General features: G+C 62.5%; 1 protein-coding gene across 1 annotated transcript in view; it reads left to right on the top strand.

The window, feature by feature from the left end:
- The window catches only part of TGFA (transforming growth factor alpha), a 77,886-nt gene that overhangs the window by 19,931 nt on the left and 44,528 nt on the right, over positions 1-13,427 (top strand). Inside the window, exon 2 of the mRNA XM_072746170.1 lies at positions 6,262-6,315. Coding sequence (XP_072602271.1) covers positions 6,262-6,315 — 54 coding nt within the window. The remainder of the gene's footprint in view (positions 1-6,261; positions 6,316-13,427) is intronic.

The raw sequence follows: 13,427 nt of genomic DNA, 5'->3' as shown, positions 1-13,427 counted from the left end.
TCTGCTTCCCTCTCGGGCCTCGCGTGCTGCAGCGAGTCCTCCCGGCGGCGTCGCCCCAGAGCCGTCCGCCCCCCGTTCCCAGGCTGAAGTCCCCCCATGTCCTGTTGCTCCTGGTCGTGGCCCGGGCGCCACGGTGCGATCTGCAGGTGGCTCTGGGGGTGTCCCGGGAGCGGCAGCGGGGAAGCCGGAGCTGTCGCCATGGGCTGCTCTGTGCAGGAATCAAGGATCACTTATTTTGTCACCTCCTCCCAGCACGGCGCCTGCTCCTGCGCCAGTTGCTGGGGTGGCTCTGCTGGGGCCTGAGGGGCCCGGGGCTCGGCCTGGCTCGACAGGGGCTGTGGGGCCGACCGCGCTGCTCCGAGGTCTGGGCAGGGCCTGGCGGGGGACAGAGACGCAGCACGGGGACGGACCTCGTGGACGGGGTGGGGCCCTCGCGTCCCGGTGGACGCTTCCGGAGCTGCCATTCCATTTCTGAGTTTCTTGGCTGCCGGGTGCTGACTCCCCGGGCCCACCTGGTCCTTGCGGGTGCAGCCGGTGCCCCTGCCGCTCTGGCCTGGCCTGGGCTCCAGCCCGTGCCCGCTCCCGCTTTGCCCTGGGACAGTCCCGTGTAGCCTTGCTGTCCAGGGCTCGGGGTTCCCTCGGGGTTCCCTCGGGGTTCCCTCAGGGTTCCCGCGCCCCGCCTGCCACCGCTTCCTGGCACCTCACCGCTCGGCCCTGACCCAGCCGTGGCTGACTGAGCGGCCTTGACCCTCCAGCTGGTGGGGAGGGCAAAGGGTGGACCTGCGTGGGCAGGACACGGGGCTGGTCCTGCCCGATGCAATGAGGGGTGCATCCTCAAGAGCCCATTTTTTGGATAAAGATTTTGCCCTAAAAGCTCCTCGTTTCGGAGGTTGGGTCCTCTAAGACCAGGCCAGCGCAGCACGTCGAGGAGGCGTGATGAGGCCTGCGCTGGGGCATCCGCAGGGGGGCGGGCGGGCGGGGGCGCTGGGCTCAGATACAGGGTGGGGGGTGGATGATGCCGTGGGTCCCCAGCCCCGCCCGGAAGCCAACAGGAGCAGCAGCTCAGGGATGAGGCGACCTTGCGTTTGAACACGGGGCTTGGGATTGAGATCGGGTGCAGGGCAGCGTCCGTGGGAACCCACGATCGTGGGGCCCATCCCACCCCCTTTGCTCTCGTGTGGGACGGTCTGTTTCTCCGTGTGCGGCGTTTCCCCTCGTGGAGCCTTGTGGAGGCCGCGTGAGCAGCCATTGTCCCTATGTAGGACTGAGGACGCCTAGGGCTGGGCAAGGCCAGCGACGGGACGCGGCCAGGGCCCGGCAGCAAGGGCGGCAGTAGTGGGGGGCTGAGTGGGGGGCAGGTGCCCTCCTGCTCTGACCTAATGACTGCGTCAGGAAGGAAAACATGAGCCACCCGTCTGCTCATCTCATCTCTGGGACCCCAAAGGTCCCCCCTTGGTACTTCGGCTGTTCCCCATCCGCAGATGCGTCGACAGGGGTGCAGGGAACCCCTAGGAGCACCCGGGCAGCACCGGCTTCCGTGATGTTGCCGTCACGAGGTGCAGCCTTAGGCACGTCCCGTGGCCTCGGCACTGACGCCCCCAGGTCGTCCGGAGGGTGGCCGGGCGCCAGGCCCGCTGACCCGAGCGCATCCCTCGTGGGTCGTGAGCAGGTCCAGACAGTGCTGAGACGAAGCTGGGGCGAGCTCGTGGAGGACCAGACGAGGGCCTCGCTCCGCGCTGACGTTTGCTGTGAACGTCCTGCCGACCTGAAGGACGGTGACGGCGAAGCAAGCTCGCTCGCCGGGTCTGCTCCGTGGGATCCTCGACCAAGGCAGGGCCCCACCTGCAAGGAGTGCGTGTGCAGCCGTGTGTCCGCCCGCGGCCCCAGCCCTGGATCCTCCCCGGTGCCTGGAGTTCAAGGCCCGCAGGCGTCCGGGCCCAGCTCGGGCATCCACAGACGCAGAGCCCGCGAGGCGGGGCGGCGAAGCAAGCGCCGGGGCTGACCCCCCACAGCGACCCCGCAGCTCGGGCTCCTGGCCTCTGTCCCCCACGTCACGGCACGTGCCTGTCCCCTCGCAGGAGAGCACACGGGGAGCTGGTGTGTGTCCCTCGTGCTTCACGGAGGAGTGCGAGCCAAGTCGGGCCCCGTGGGCTGAGCCTGCAGCACCCGTCACCCGTGAGCTGGGTGACCTGGGTGACCTGGGTGACCTGGGGCACATGCTTCGTCCCCTGCTCCCTGACTTCCTCCAAACTTGGAGCACGGTGGTACCACCTTCCTGGACTTGCTTTGACCGCAGAGACTCCGCGGGGCACGTGGTCAGTGCCGGAGCTCACACTGCAGCTCGCGGGGACGCACGGGCGGGAATCCTAGGACGGAGCCACATGGGGACAGAGCGGGAGGCCCCCGAGGCACAGAGGCATGTCCCACATCGCGGCTGCGTCTGGGCAAAGGGGTCAGGACCTCACGGGCCTGGGTCTGTAACCGGAAGCTGCCCCTTCCCCGCAGGTTGGCTTGTTCGCATCACGACACGCCACCTGCCGCACGACAGACCTTTCAAATGACTTCCCTGGGGGACACTCTGCTCAGGGGGCGGGTCCCACCTGCCCTGTAAAAGCAGTGACCAGATGCTGGGACGGTGAAAGAAAGGGCGCTCTGTGCCGCAGGCCCGTCTCCCGGGGTGATTCATTCCCACGTCACGTATTTTCTGCGCTCTCCCTGCTGTCCCCAGAGCGTCCCGATCCCGTCCGGCCAGTTCTTCCACAAATCCCTGTGCCGCCGGGCCCAACACCCTCCGAGGTGTCACTGAGGCCTCTGGGCGCCGGGCAAGCGTGAGCTGTGGCCCCCTCCATGGAGAGGAGCCGTGGGCCACCCTCCGTGCGCCGCGCCAGCCGGGACGCGGGTGGACAGTCTCGGGGGGACAAGCTCGCTGCCCCCCGGTCCCTCCAGCGCCTCCTGGTCCCAACCGCGCTGTGTCCTCTTTCTCTTTCTTCTACTCGGTTCTTACCCTGAAACCAGCGTCGCCACATGAGCCAAAACGTCTTAGGTTTAAAATCCTGAGGTCAAGCCCCGTCCCAGCCTCCGCTGCACCGTTGAAATCGCGCCGTGCTTGCGGGTAAAGCTTGATGTGGGATGAAATTCCTGTCCCTGAGGCCCAGGTGTCGCGTGGCCCCTTCAGGCCCTGCTGTGCCCACACGGTCGCCCCTGCGAGTCCTCGGTAGACCTCAGCCGTGCTGCGGGGCCCTCGCTCTCGGTACCCACGGCCTTCTGCGCTGCTGCTGCGCCCCTCATGACCGTCCAGCCCTGGGTACCAGGCCACGGGGTCGGGGGGCCCTGGCTGCACCCCCAGCACCCACCCTCCCCCTCTGCACCCCTCTTCCGCCTGCATTGGCTCCTGACCTGCAGGACCCAGGCGTCCTCGTCCAGAAGGACCCTCCCTCCGTCCCCCGACACCAGCCTCACCCTCACCCTTTGGCTCGGGCACCCTGACTCATGGGATCTTAATATGGAGGAGACGTGCAGCTCTTGACTTCTGGGGGCAACAGCGGACCCCAAGGTGGACTGGGCTGGAGCCTGGGTCGGAGCCTGCCAGACGCCAGGGCGGGGTTCCCGGGGGCCTGGGGTGCTTCTCCCAGACTGGGCGCCCGAGCAGGTGTCACGAGGGTGTCCTGATCCCGCGTGCGGGTGTGGGGCTGCCCCGGGGGCCCGGGGTGGGGGTGCTGCGGTGGGGCCAGGGGCACGGAGGGCCCAGCACCTTGTGACAGCCCGGCCCGTTAGTGCACAGGCTATGCGGTGGCTCCGGTCTGTGAACCCACAGGACACGTGGATGAGCCTCTTTTTGACTTTCTGTTGGAAACTTTAAGTTCGGAACAGCTGAGCCCTAAGCACCACAGTCCTTGCCCCGAGGGCCGGCCTGGGCGTCCACGCTTCTTCAGGTGGGGATCAGCTCTCATGGGTCATTTTTTCCCCCACTTCACCGCTTCCCCTTTTCTCTTTCCTGAAGCCCGTGATCCAGGGATCCCCCTATTTGCAGCCACTTAGGCAGGAATGATGCAAAGGCAGCCGCCGGGGGGCCTGTGGCAGGCGAGGGGACCCGTGGCCGGGCAGCGGCCTCCATCTGAGCCCTGCGTGGCCTTGAAGCCGTCGTGGTGGCGCCGGTGCCGTCCCCACTCAGGTGCCCCCAAAGGATGCTCTGTGCTTCGGTCGGGCCGCAGGGCCTGCCGGGACACACGTTCCTGGACGGCCTCCACCCGGCTGCCCGCTCGCCATGGGGGGATCAGAGGCAGCAGATGCCTCCAGAACAGAGGCATGGACTTGGCCGGGGCCCGCGGGGTCTGCCGTTCGTGCGCCCTGGGGCTGTGGCTGGGACCCGGCCGGTGGCGGGTAGGGCGAGTGCGGTGCTGACTCGGCGCCGGCCTGGGCCTGGGCGGACCTGGGCTCGCGCTGACTCCAGGGCCTGGGACAGCCTTCGCCCCTGCAGGCCTCGCTGCCTCCTGTGAAACCACGTGTTTGCAGGGGGACGGGGGGCGGGTGGCAGGGAGGCCGGGAGATGCGGCATCGAGGGTGACAGTGGGACCAACTGAGGCATGAGCCCGCGGGCCGGGCCTGGAGAGCAGAGGCCTCCCCCTCATCGGCACCAGCTGTGGCCGAACCCGGTTGGGGGGGCAGCGCGGGGCGGCTGCTGCTGCCCGTGGGATTCCGCGGGTGTGCAGGGAACCTCCCTGCGGCTCCGATCACGGGGAGAGACCCAGTGGCCCTCTCTGTGGAACGACAAGTGTCGCACACTCCGACTGGTTCCCACCGTGCCCCGGGGCTGGCCGCGCCGCGGGGAGGATCCACGAGGATCCACGGTGCACAGCCCGCCTGGGGGCGCGGGTCCCGCCGCCTGGTCCCGGCCGTCCTGGCTCCAACCACAGAGAGGACACGGGCACGGACGCGGCGACTACCTCGTTGGTTCGGGGACACCTTGTGGCGGCCATCGGCGCCTCCTCCGAGGTACGCGAGGAGTCGCCGCCATCTGCGTGTCCCTCGGGCCACGGAGTGTGTGGACGCCAGACGCGGGTCCGAGTCCGTCCAGAGCTTTCCTGCCAGGACGGCTCGCAGGGGGAGGCGCGGAGGGACCGGAGCAGCTCCAGCCCAGAGCTCCCTCCCCGTGGCCCGCGGCCCGCGCCGCCTCCCCCCTGCCGCCGGCCGGTGCGCAACCCCGTGTGTGTCTTTGCTCCTCGGCCCTAGGGAGCCCGTCTGATTTCGCTCACGCGGTTGCGTAGGCCCCGGAAGGTTCCTTCCTCGTGGGCGCTGGGCCGCTGTTTCCAGGATGCCCTGGCGCCGTGGCGCGAGGGCACGGAGCATCCCCGCCGGCGGGCGTGTGCGAGGGCCCCCCCAAGGTCTCACGGCATCCCCTGCTCGCCCGCGTCCCGAGGGTGGGCTGTGAGCTCTGCGGTTGCAGCCTTGGAAATCTTCACGTCTTACCTTTGAATTTGTATTTTGTGCATGAAATCCTGGGAGACCACGAAGTGTGTCCCTGGGACCTGGAGCCTGGGCTCCCGTGAGCCCCCTGACCGCCACCTCCCTGCCTCCCCGAGGGCTCGCGCCCCCGCCGCCGCCCCGGGAGGGCCCAGACCTGAGGTGTGGTGTGAGGGGCTTGCACCCCAGGGCGCCCGCAGTACGGCGCGGCGGCAGGTGCCGTCATCCCGAGCTGGCAGCTCCGTGGCAAGGCCAGTGGGTGACCAGGCAGGGATGAGGCTCCCTCTGGGTCCCCCAGCGTCCTGGCGGGGAGGCTGTGATGCCCTCGCGGTCGCTGTCTGCGGGGTCGGGGTCCCCGGGGAGGAGCAGTACTAGAGTGCCCTGCCCCGCGGGTCACAGCGCGTCGTCCACACGTGTCCCTGGGCCGCGGGTCCCCCAGGAATCCACGTGCCTCGAGAGAGGCGGCGTAAAGACTGAAACGGCCGTGGCCACGGCCGGCAACACCGACGCACTGAACGCCCCTGAATTGGACACTTAAAATGGTTACAAAGTAAATGTTCTGTTTCGAGACAACTTAGACAGTTACACGGTAGCAAAGAAACAAACCAGAACGCCGGGGACGCGGGACCGGGCAGAGGGAGGTGAGAAGGACGGAATCGGCTGGCACTGAGCTGCCCCAGCGGCGGTCCTTGCCCTGGGCCCCCCGGTTCCCGGCCAGCCCGGCCGTCGCCCCTCCAGCGCCGCCCCCCAGCCCTGAAGGCTTTGCCACGGATGCTCACCTGTCCTCTTCTCCCCGCACAGGTGTCCTGCTGGCCACGGGCCAGGCCCTGGAGAACAGCACGTCCGCCCTGAGCGGTGAGTCCTGCCCGGGGGTGCGCGGCGAGCGGGGGAGCGGGAGGGCCGGTTCGTGGGGCCTCCCTCTGAGCGTCCCCAGGGGCCCCGGCCTGGGCTCGGCGGGCTGTGCCCCAGGGTCCCGGGTGCAGGGGCAGGGGCGGGCGGGCAGGGGCGCCGTGGAGCTGGGGCCCCGCTGTCCGGCACCAGCCGTGCCCCTAGAGCGGAGCCGGGGTTCCCGAGCCGCGGTCTGCTCCTGCCCGCTGGTCTCTGTTCGCTGCTCTAGGGGTCACCTCGTGACATTTCGAGGGACCTTGCCCTGGCTTCAGAGACCTGGGCCCACGTCCTGGGCGGCGTGGGAAGAGTGGGAGGCCACGCTCCCGGGCTCAGAGCATCCACCGCTGCACGTGCCTGGCGTTTCGCGGCGCCCGGTGCACTCGTAGTTGTGTGCGGCCGCCGCGGGGGGAAGCGACGTGACTGCTGCTCTCTAGGCCGCGGCTTTGAGTCGTACGTTTCTCCACGTTGCCGCAAAGCCTTGAGATGCATCTTTTTAAAACGTCCCACTCGGGCTCCCGGATGGCGTGGTCGGGGAAGCCACTGGCTCTCGGTCGGGCTCAGGCCGCAGTTGGGGTAGTGGGGCTGCGCCCCGCGTCGGGCTCCTCGCTCAGCGCCTGAGTTCCCCCCAGGCTTGTATGTGTGGGCTTGCTCCCCCCACCCCATAACTAATAAGTGGATCTTTCCAAAAATGTCAGGATCCACACAAACGGACTGTGTGGTTCAGTTCGACGCTCCCTGCTGGGCCTCACATGGGGTCCAGTTAAATCACGGTGCCCCCCCCCGCCCCCCGCACGCCCAGGGCCTTTCCCTTTGGTCGGGGGCTTTCCTCGGGATGCTCCCTGGGACACAAATAAATATCCTTGTGACCCCCCGTGGCGAGTCGCCAGCTAGCCCTCCGCATGCAGGGAGCCAAGTTCCTTGCCGGCAGTGCTGAGTCCCGGGCCCCCGCTGGATGCCGCCCCCCCATAGTCACCCGAGGGAGGTGTGCGGCAGGGAGGGGCGGTTCCTGTGCGTTCACGGTCCTCCAGCCGGCCACACGGCCCCCCTGTACCCTGCTCGTCTCTTCCACTCCTTGTTCCTCCAAACGCGAGGAGACGATGCTGCTTCTGTAGCCCCTGTGTCCTCCCCTCGGAGCCGTCACCGTCGAGGCACTCGAACCCCGAAGGTGTCCAAGCCACTTGGGGGCCCGTGATGCCACGGAAGAGGATGCCTGGCTCCCCCATGTTCCACTTGGCTGGGGTGGGCGTGTCCCAGAGCAGTGCCCCCGAGGCCCGGGGTCGACCAGAGTGTCCACCTTTCCTCCCCAGTCGGCAAGGGCTCAGCTGTGCGTCTGTGGGGGGTGCAGTGGGGGCCCCCCGGCTGCCTCCGGGCGTCCTGGCTCACGTCCTCAGCCGCATGGTCCTCGCTGTAGGAGCCGGGAGGCCAAGAGCCAGCTCCTGTCCTGAGTCACCTGCGGGTGGTGAGTCGCAGTGACGGCAGACGCTGATGCACCCAGCGCCGCTGCCTGCTGCCTCCTGCCCCTCTGCAGCCCCTCACGCTGGCGGCAGAGCCCTGGGGCCACCCCGGAGCCTGTCCCCTCAGGCGCCGCTCCTGCCCAGGCCCTGGGGGGCCTCCCGGTCTTTCCGGGACAAGCGTGGGAAGACCTGCGGTGCTCATCCCGGAGCGCCTGTCCTTGCTGCGCTGCTGACCAGCCTCTGTTCCTGTTTCTGAATTTGCTTCTGCGCGAACGTCTCTGTCCCGAGTCCCCGATGTTCACTCTTCCTCTTCACGGCGTGTCGCCAGAGAGCCAGTCACGCCCTACGGGGTTGCACAGCCCCCGTGACGGGCGGAGGGCGCCGTGTGCCAGCTGAGAGCAGGGGCAGTGCCACAGCCCCGCACACCGGGCGGGCACCCGGAGAGCCCAGCGTTGACAGGGGCCTGTGGAGGGGGGACGTGGGCTGCTTGCCCGGCCCCCGCGGGCCCCTCAGCTGTGGGCCTCGGGCCCGGGCAGGTGGATGGAGCAGCTCTCGCCGTTCGTACTCTCGCTCCACCTGCCCCGCGGGACCCAGGCCGGAGTCCGGAGAGGGCTGGGCGAGGGGACAAGTCCAGACGGCGGCGGTGGTGTCACGGCCCCCTCCCCGAGGGCTGGGGCTTTGCAACCGCATCAGCTTGTTTGCTTCACTTCCTCTTCCTTGAGGGCGACCGTACTTCTCTCGGAGACGCCCCAGCCCCGGGCGGCCTCGACCACCCCTGCGCACCCCACTCTGACCAGACGCAGACGAAATCCTGTTGCAGGTGCAGCGCAAACGGGGGCACCACCCCACCAGCCACACCCTCCAACCCCGGCGTTGGCGTGTGTGTCGCACTCTTGGCCTCGTCAATAAGCAACGCCGCTTGCGCCTGAGCTCGGTGGGAATCTGTGTACGTGCAAGGAAGTAAGCGTGAAATGAACCCGCACACGCCCGTCGCCCAGCTTCAGCCACGAGCATCGGCTGCCGTTTACTTTCCTCGGTTCTCACACCGTTTGGAGTTTCTCCCTTGGCGGGGACGTGTGAGAGCAGAGCCTGTGTCACTTGTGAATGTTACTTAGAGCCCAGACGAGGACGTGGGAAACAGCCAGAGTCGCATCACACCCACGAAAGCAAGAGGAGCCCTCTCTTGTCAGATCCTTAAATCTGGAGGGTAGAGGACGCTGCGTTCGGTTTTGGGTTGTACTTTGCTTAATCTGCTTTTCCTTTAATGTCTTCATATTTTGCTCTCTACTTACACTCCCTTCTGGGTGAACACAGCTCGTCGAGTGTGCTCCTTAGTGTCCTGGGAGACTGGCACCTCTGCGTCCCTCCTCCCGACCCCTTTGTGCTCTGGATGTCGGCAGGCACCTTCCTAAGTCTCAGAGCTGTCCACTGAGCTGCAAAGACGGGCTGTTGTAGGACAGACGCTGCAAAGCTCCATCCATGACGTGACTGTGCAAGTCTCTTTGCTCTTCACGGGCGACAGGCCTCGGAAACAGTAACAGAATAAAAAGGTTTTCATATGGGCAGCCCCGGTGGCGTGGCAGTTTAGCGCCGCCTACAGCCCGGGGCGTGATCCTGGAGTCCCGGGATCGAGTCCCACGTCGGGCTCCCTGCATGGAGCCTGCTTCTCCCTCTGCCTGTGTCTCTGCCTCTCTCTCTGTGCATCTCTATGAATGAATAAGTAAAAATCTTTAAAAAAAAAAAAAAAAAAAAAGGTTTTCATACACTCTCGAATGCTCACACCGGAGGCCTAATCAGGATTCCGCTCTCACGTCTCGATGGAGCAGCACGGAGAGAGTTGCAGACCCTGAGCGCCAGTCGAGTGTGGCGCATGAACCCCCGAGAACGTGTGGCTTTCTTGTGCTTTCGGGGGCGGGAGGAAGTTCCACGATCTTATCACTTGAAAGTTGCCCTTGGCCTTTCTTGTTGAGGTTTCGTTGGTTTCTCCCAATCTTCCTCCCTCTCAGATTCCTAAATGTGAGGCGTAAACTACGCCAGACGCATAGGAAGCTGCATTAGTGTGGTCAGTAAGTGCTTTTCAGACATCTCCTTTGGGGGGACGCTGGGGAGATACACGCCGTGGGCTGGCGGTCAGGAGTCGGGGCGTTGGGCCCAGCCGGCCTGTGTTGCTGAGCCCCTGGGCAAGCTGTTCGTCTGTCTCCCGTTTGGATCGGGGTTTCCTCACCTGTTGGACTTGAATCGGGAATAAAGAGCCTGTGAGATGTTTCACGTGACCACTCTGATAAATTGGTAGACATTGCTCGGAAGGCTCTGCTGGGAAGGGTTGGAAGGCTGCCGTCAGGCTCTCCGGAAATACAGCCACGATCCATGCCTGACACCCGCCATGGACCCACGGCAGGGAGGCAAGAGTGCGACGGCCTTGTGTTCCATCCTCTTGGAATCAGATGTCCTTTTGCATTTAGGTTCTCAAATTCTAGTTGCTGGGGCCAACGGAGCAGTCCTCCCCGACCCTTGTCCTATCGTGTCCCCACCGCACGATAGCACGGGAACTCGTAATCCAGCCTCATAATGACCGAAGGCCACCTCAGCTGACCGCTTAGTGGGGGATTTAGGAAACCAATGCTGTGGGGGTGAAGTCAGTAGTCTGGGGTTAAGGCGAAATTTTTATCTGGTTGGTTGTTAATTTGTAAAGCATGCAGAGAAACCTAGCTGGAGGCGGAAAGAGGGTGGCATCACCTGCAGCTTAGAACACCTGTCACACCCTCCCAAGAAAGGAGTTATGACCTATCTTCAAAAGGAACCTTTTAATGCCCCTTAAAAGGGGCAGAACACAGCCGGTGGAGTTGCTGGGTGGCTCCTTGCTTAACCCTCTGAAATACTGCGCATTTCCCAGGCCGCCCGTCTGGTTCTCATGTTTTCGTGAGACTCGCTGCAATGGCCGAGGGGTGTGGCGAGGCCCTTCTCAGACACCTGGCAGCAGGCTCCGAGCTTCCCCCTGCCGTCTGCCTCGCCCGACGTGTACGCCTCGCGGAACGTCCGAACCTCTGAACGTCTCCTTGCCGTCCCCCGTGTCTAACACCACCCAGCTGGAATGGGGGAGTGTTTGAAGGCTCCCTTAGGGTAGTCTCGGGGCTTTTTCAGAGATGGTGGTGAAAGGACATGGAAGGATCTTATTATGCGGCGGTGGTTTATCATGGGGAAGGCCTCCGGGACCGCCGGCTTGGGGAGACGGTGGTCAGACTCGGGTGAGGACGTTGGGCTTAACTCTGCGGAGCAGGCGAGCTCCGGCCGGGGGTGCACGGAGGGAGGGAGATCAGATGACAGGAAAAAGCCTCTGAAGGCGTTGCCTGTTTGGGAAACAGGTAGAACACGGGCCGGCCGGCAACCAGGAGATCTGTTTATTGCTCATCTCGCCTAACAAAAGCTTTTCAGAACTGCACACTGCTTCCCCGTTCCATTGTCTGGAGTTTTCCCACGTGGAGCTGAAGTCATTCTAAAATTAGAAGGCTCACGTGTTCTACCCAGGTACACAGTTCACTGTTCCAGATATGTGTCTGCAGCGCGGGAGGTGCGGCCTGCCTTGGAAGGGGAAGCGCCTACACCTGCGTGTGCTGGGACTTGCTCGTTTCAGAGAAGGTCTGGAGGATCGTGGGGCCTCCGCAGGGAGCGAGGGATTCTTTGCGTGCCTCTGTAGGATCTATCCCTGTCGTCCAGCTGCTCATTTCACCTTCTACGTTTTGCAAAGGAAACTGCTGGATGAGAGGGAGGGTGGCTCAGGGTAGCAGACAGGCCTTAGGATGTGAAATCCATGGTTACAGTTCTGACTCCCCAGCTGTGTGGCCTTAGTAGAGCTCCTCAAAACCCCAGAACCTCAGTTCCCCATCAATAAAATCGAAGAGCGGCATTAGGCAGTGTCCTTTCAAACCAGAAGTCACAAAATCACGTGGGTCACGGCCAACATTTTTTTTAAAAATGAGATTGGAGAGCTACGAATAGAGAATGTCACGTACATCGTATGAAGGAAGGACAAGGAATGTCTCATGATATTCTTGTTTTAGTTATGAACGGACTCCTGAGATCTGGGCATTCCTCGCCATTCACCCGTATAAGCCGTCCCTGTATTGCACCCTCCGTGATGTCCAGGCCTGATTTCTTTAGTGTGAGAACTTGGACACTTAAAGTGCCATAAATCCCTCTAGACCAGCACAGTCTCCCCTCCACATACACCTAATTTCTTTATGCTTGTCGTGCTCACCTCTAATTTAAAGCAGTTATTTCCATCTACTCGCCTCTAGCAAGTCTTTCCAAAACACTCAACTTGTAATAGAAACAACAGCTGAGGCACAGGTATTTCATTCGTTTTATGTAATACGCAATTAAGTTACATAAGTACAATGAGTACAACCAAAGTAAACAGGTTTGGGGACAAAACGTAAACGTCCTCTTGATAAATAGCTTAACTGGTAAAAACAGAAATGGACTGGTAAACCAGACTAACCAACGAGCTAAAATGTTGCATGCGGCGAGCGCTGGCCTTGATATTTCTAGGAAAGGACGGGACTGCATAAATCAAGAGCTTGGTTCAGGTTGAGCCCAGCTAAGAGACCATCTGCCATCTTTGAAAAGAGCAAGGCAAGTGACAAACTTGTGGCTTTTTTTAAAAAATCAAGGCCAGTAGAAGCTTACTGTTCTCCCACTTTTTTGGTTTCGGGCATTTATTTAGCACACATTTATTAAATACCTCCTCTTCCCAGGCACCCCAGGGTTAGACATGAGAATTAAAGAAGCCCGGGCGTCAGAGGGCATAGGGTCAGACGGATACTGCGGATGACTTTTGTATCTCAAGATAAAGCATAAACATGGACAAAGCTTTGATCTATCAAGGTGGATTTCTCCGAGGAAAACACCTGCTTTGACCGCATTCTGACTTCCAGCCCGTATTTCTTATTCTTTGTCAAATCGTGTCTTACTCTTTCTTTTGTTCCTGCATCTACTGTGAGCTTGAAGACCATAGTCAGAAAACGTGAACGTCTGTCTGAAGGGTCCCGCTGTGAAGGGCCGCAGAGGAGCCTGCAGGGGGCCTTCAGCCACATCGGTGTAGGAGTCTGTCTCCTCGAAAGGAAAAAAAAAAGAGGCTCTGGGTCGACAAACAGTGAGGAAACAGAAAGGAACAGGCAACGATTCCTCTACGGTCGCGGACAGAGCAGGATCAGGGCGCTGTACGGGGTGGGCCCTGCAAGACGGGGTCTGCGTGTGCTCACCTCCCCGCCGAGGTCCTTATTCAAGAGGATGCTTCTCTTGTAGAAATCCGAAATGCCTTGGGCAAAAAAAATACACCCACAGGGTGTAGACAGAGCCAAGAGTTGCTAGTTTAGTATCTCCAGCCTGGAAAGAGGAGTTAATTCTTGAAGGACACAACGCTGAACTTGTATCAGGCTCACTGTTTAGACTCAGCAAAGCCCCAACAGTTAAAAACAAAGAGCAGAGCAAAATAAAAATAAAAAAATAAACACAAAGAGCAGAAAACTTTCAGATGAGATCTACGTTTCTGAAAAAGGAACAGCTCAGCAGGCCGATGAATAAGATCTGGGCTGTCTGGCTATGGAAACAAGATGCCAGGTGACG

This window comes from Vulpes vulpes, unplaced genomic scaffold (genome assembly GCF_048418805.1).
Source record: "Vulpes vulpes isolate BD-2025 unplaced genomic scaffold, VulVul3 u000000657, whole genome shotgun sequence".
NCBI lineage: Eukaryota > Metazoa > Chordata > Mammalia > Carnivora > Canidae > Vulpes > Vulpes vulpes.
The sequence above is the reverse complement of the archived record's forward strand: the minus strand, read 5'-3'. Positions and strand labels throughout refer to the sequence as shown.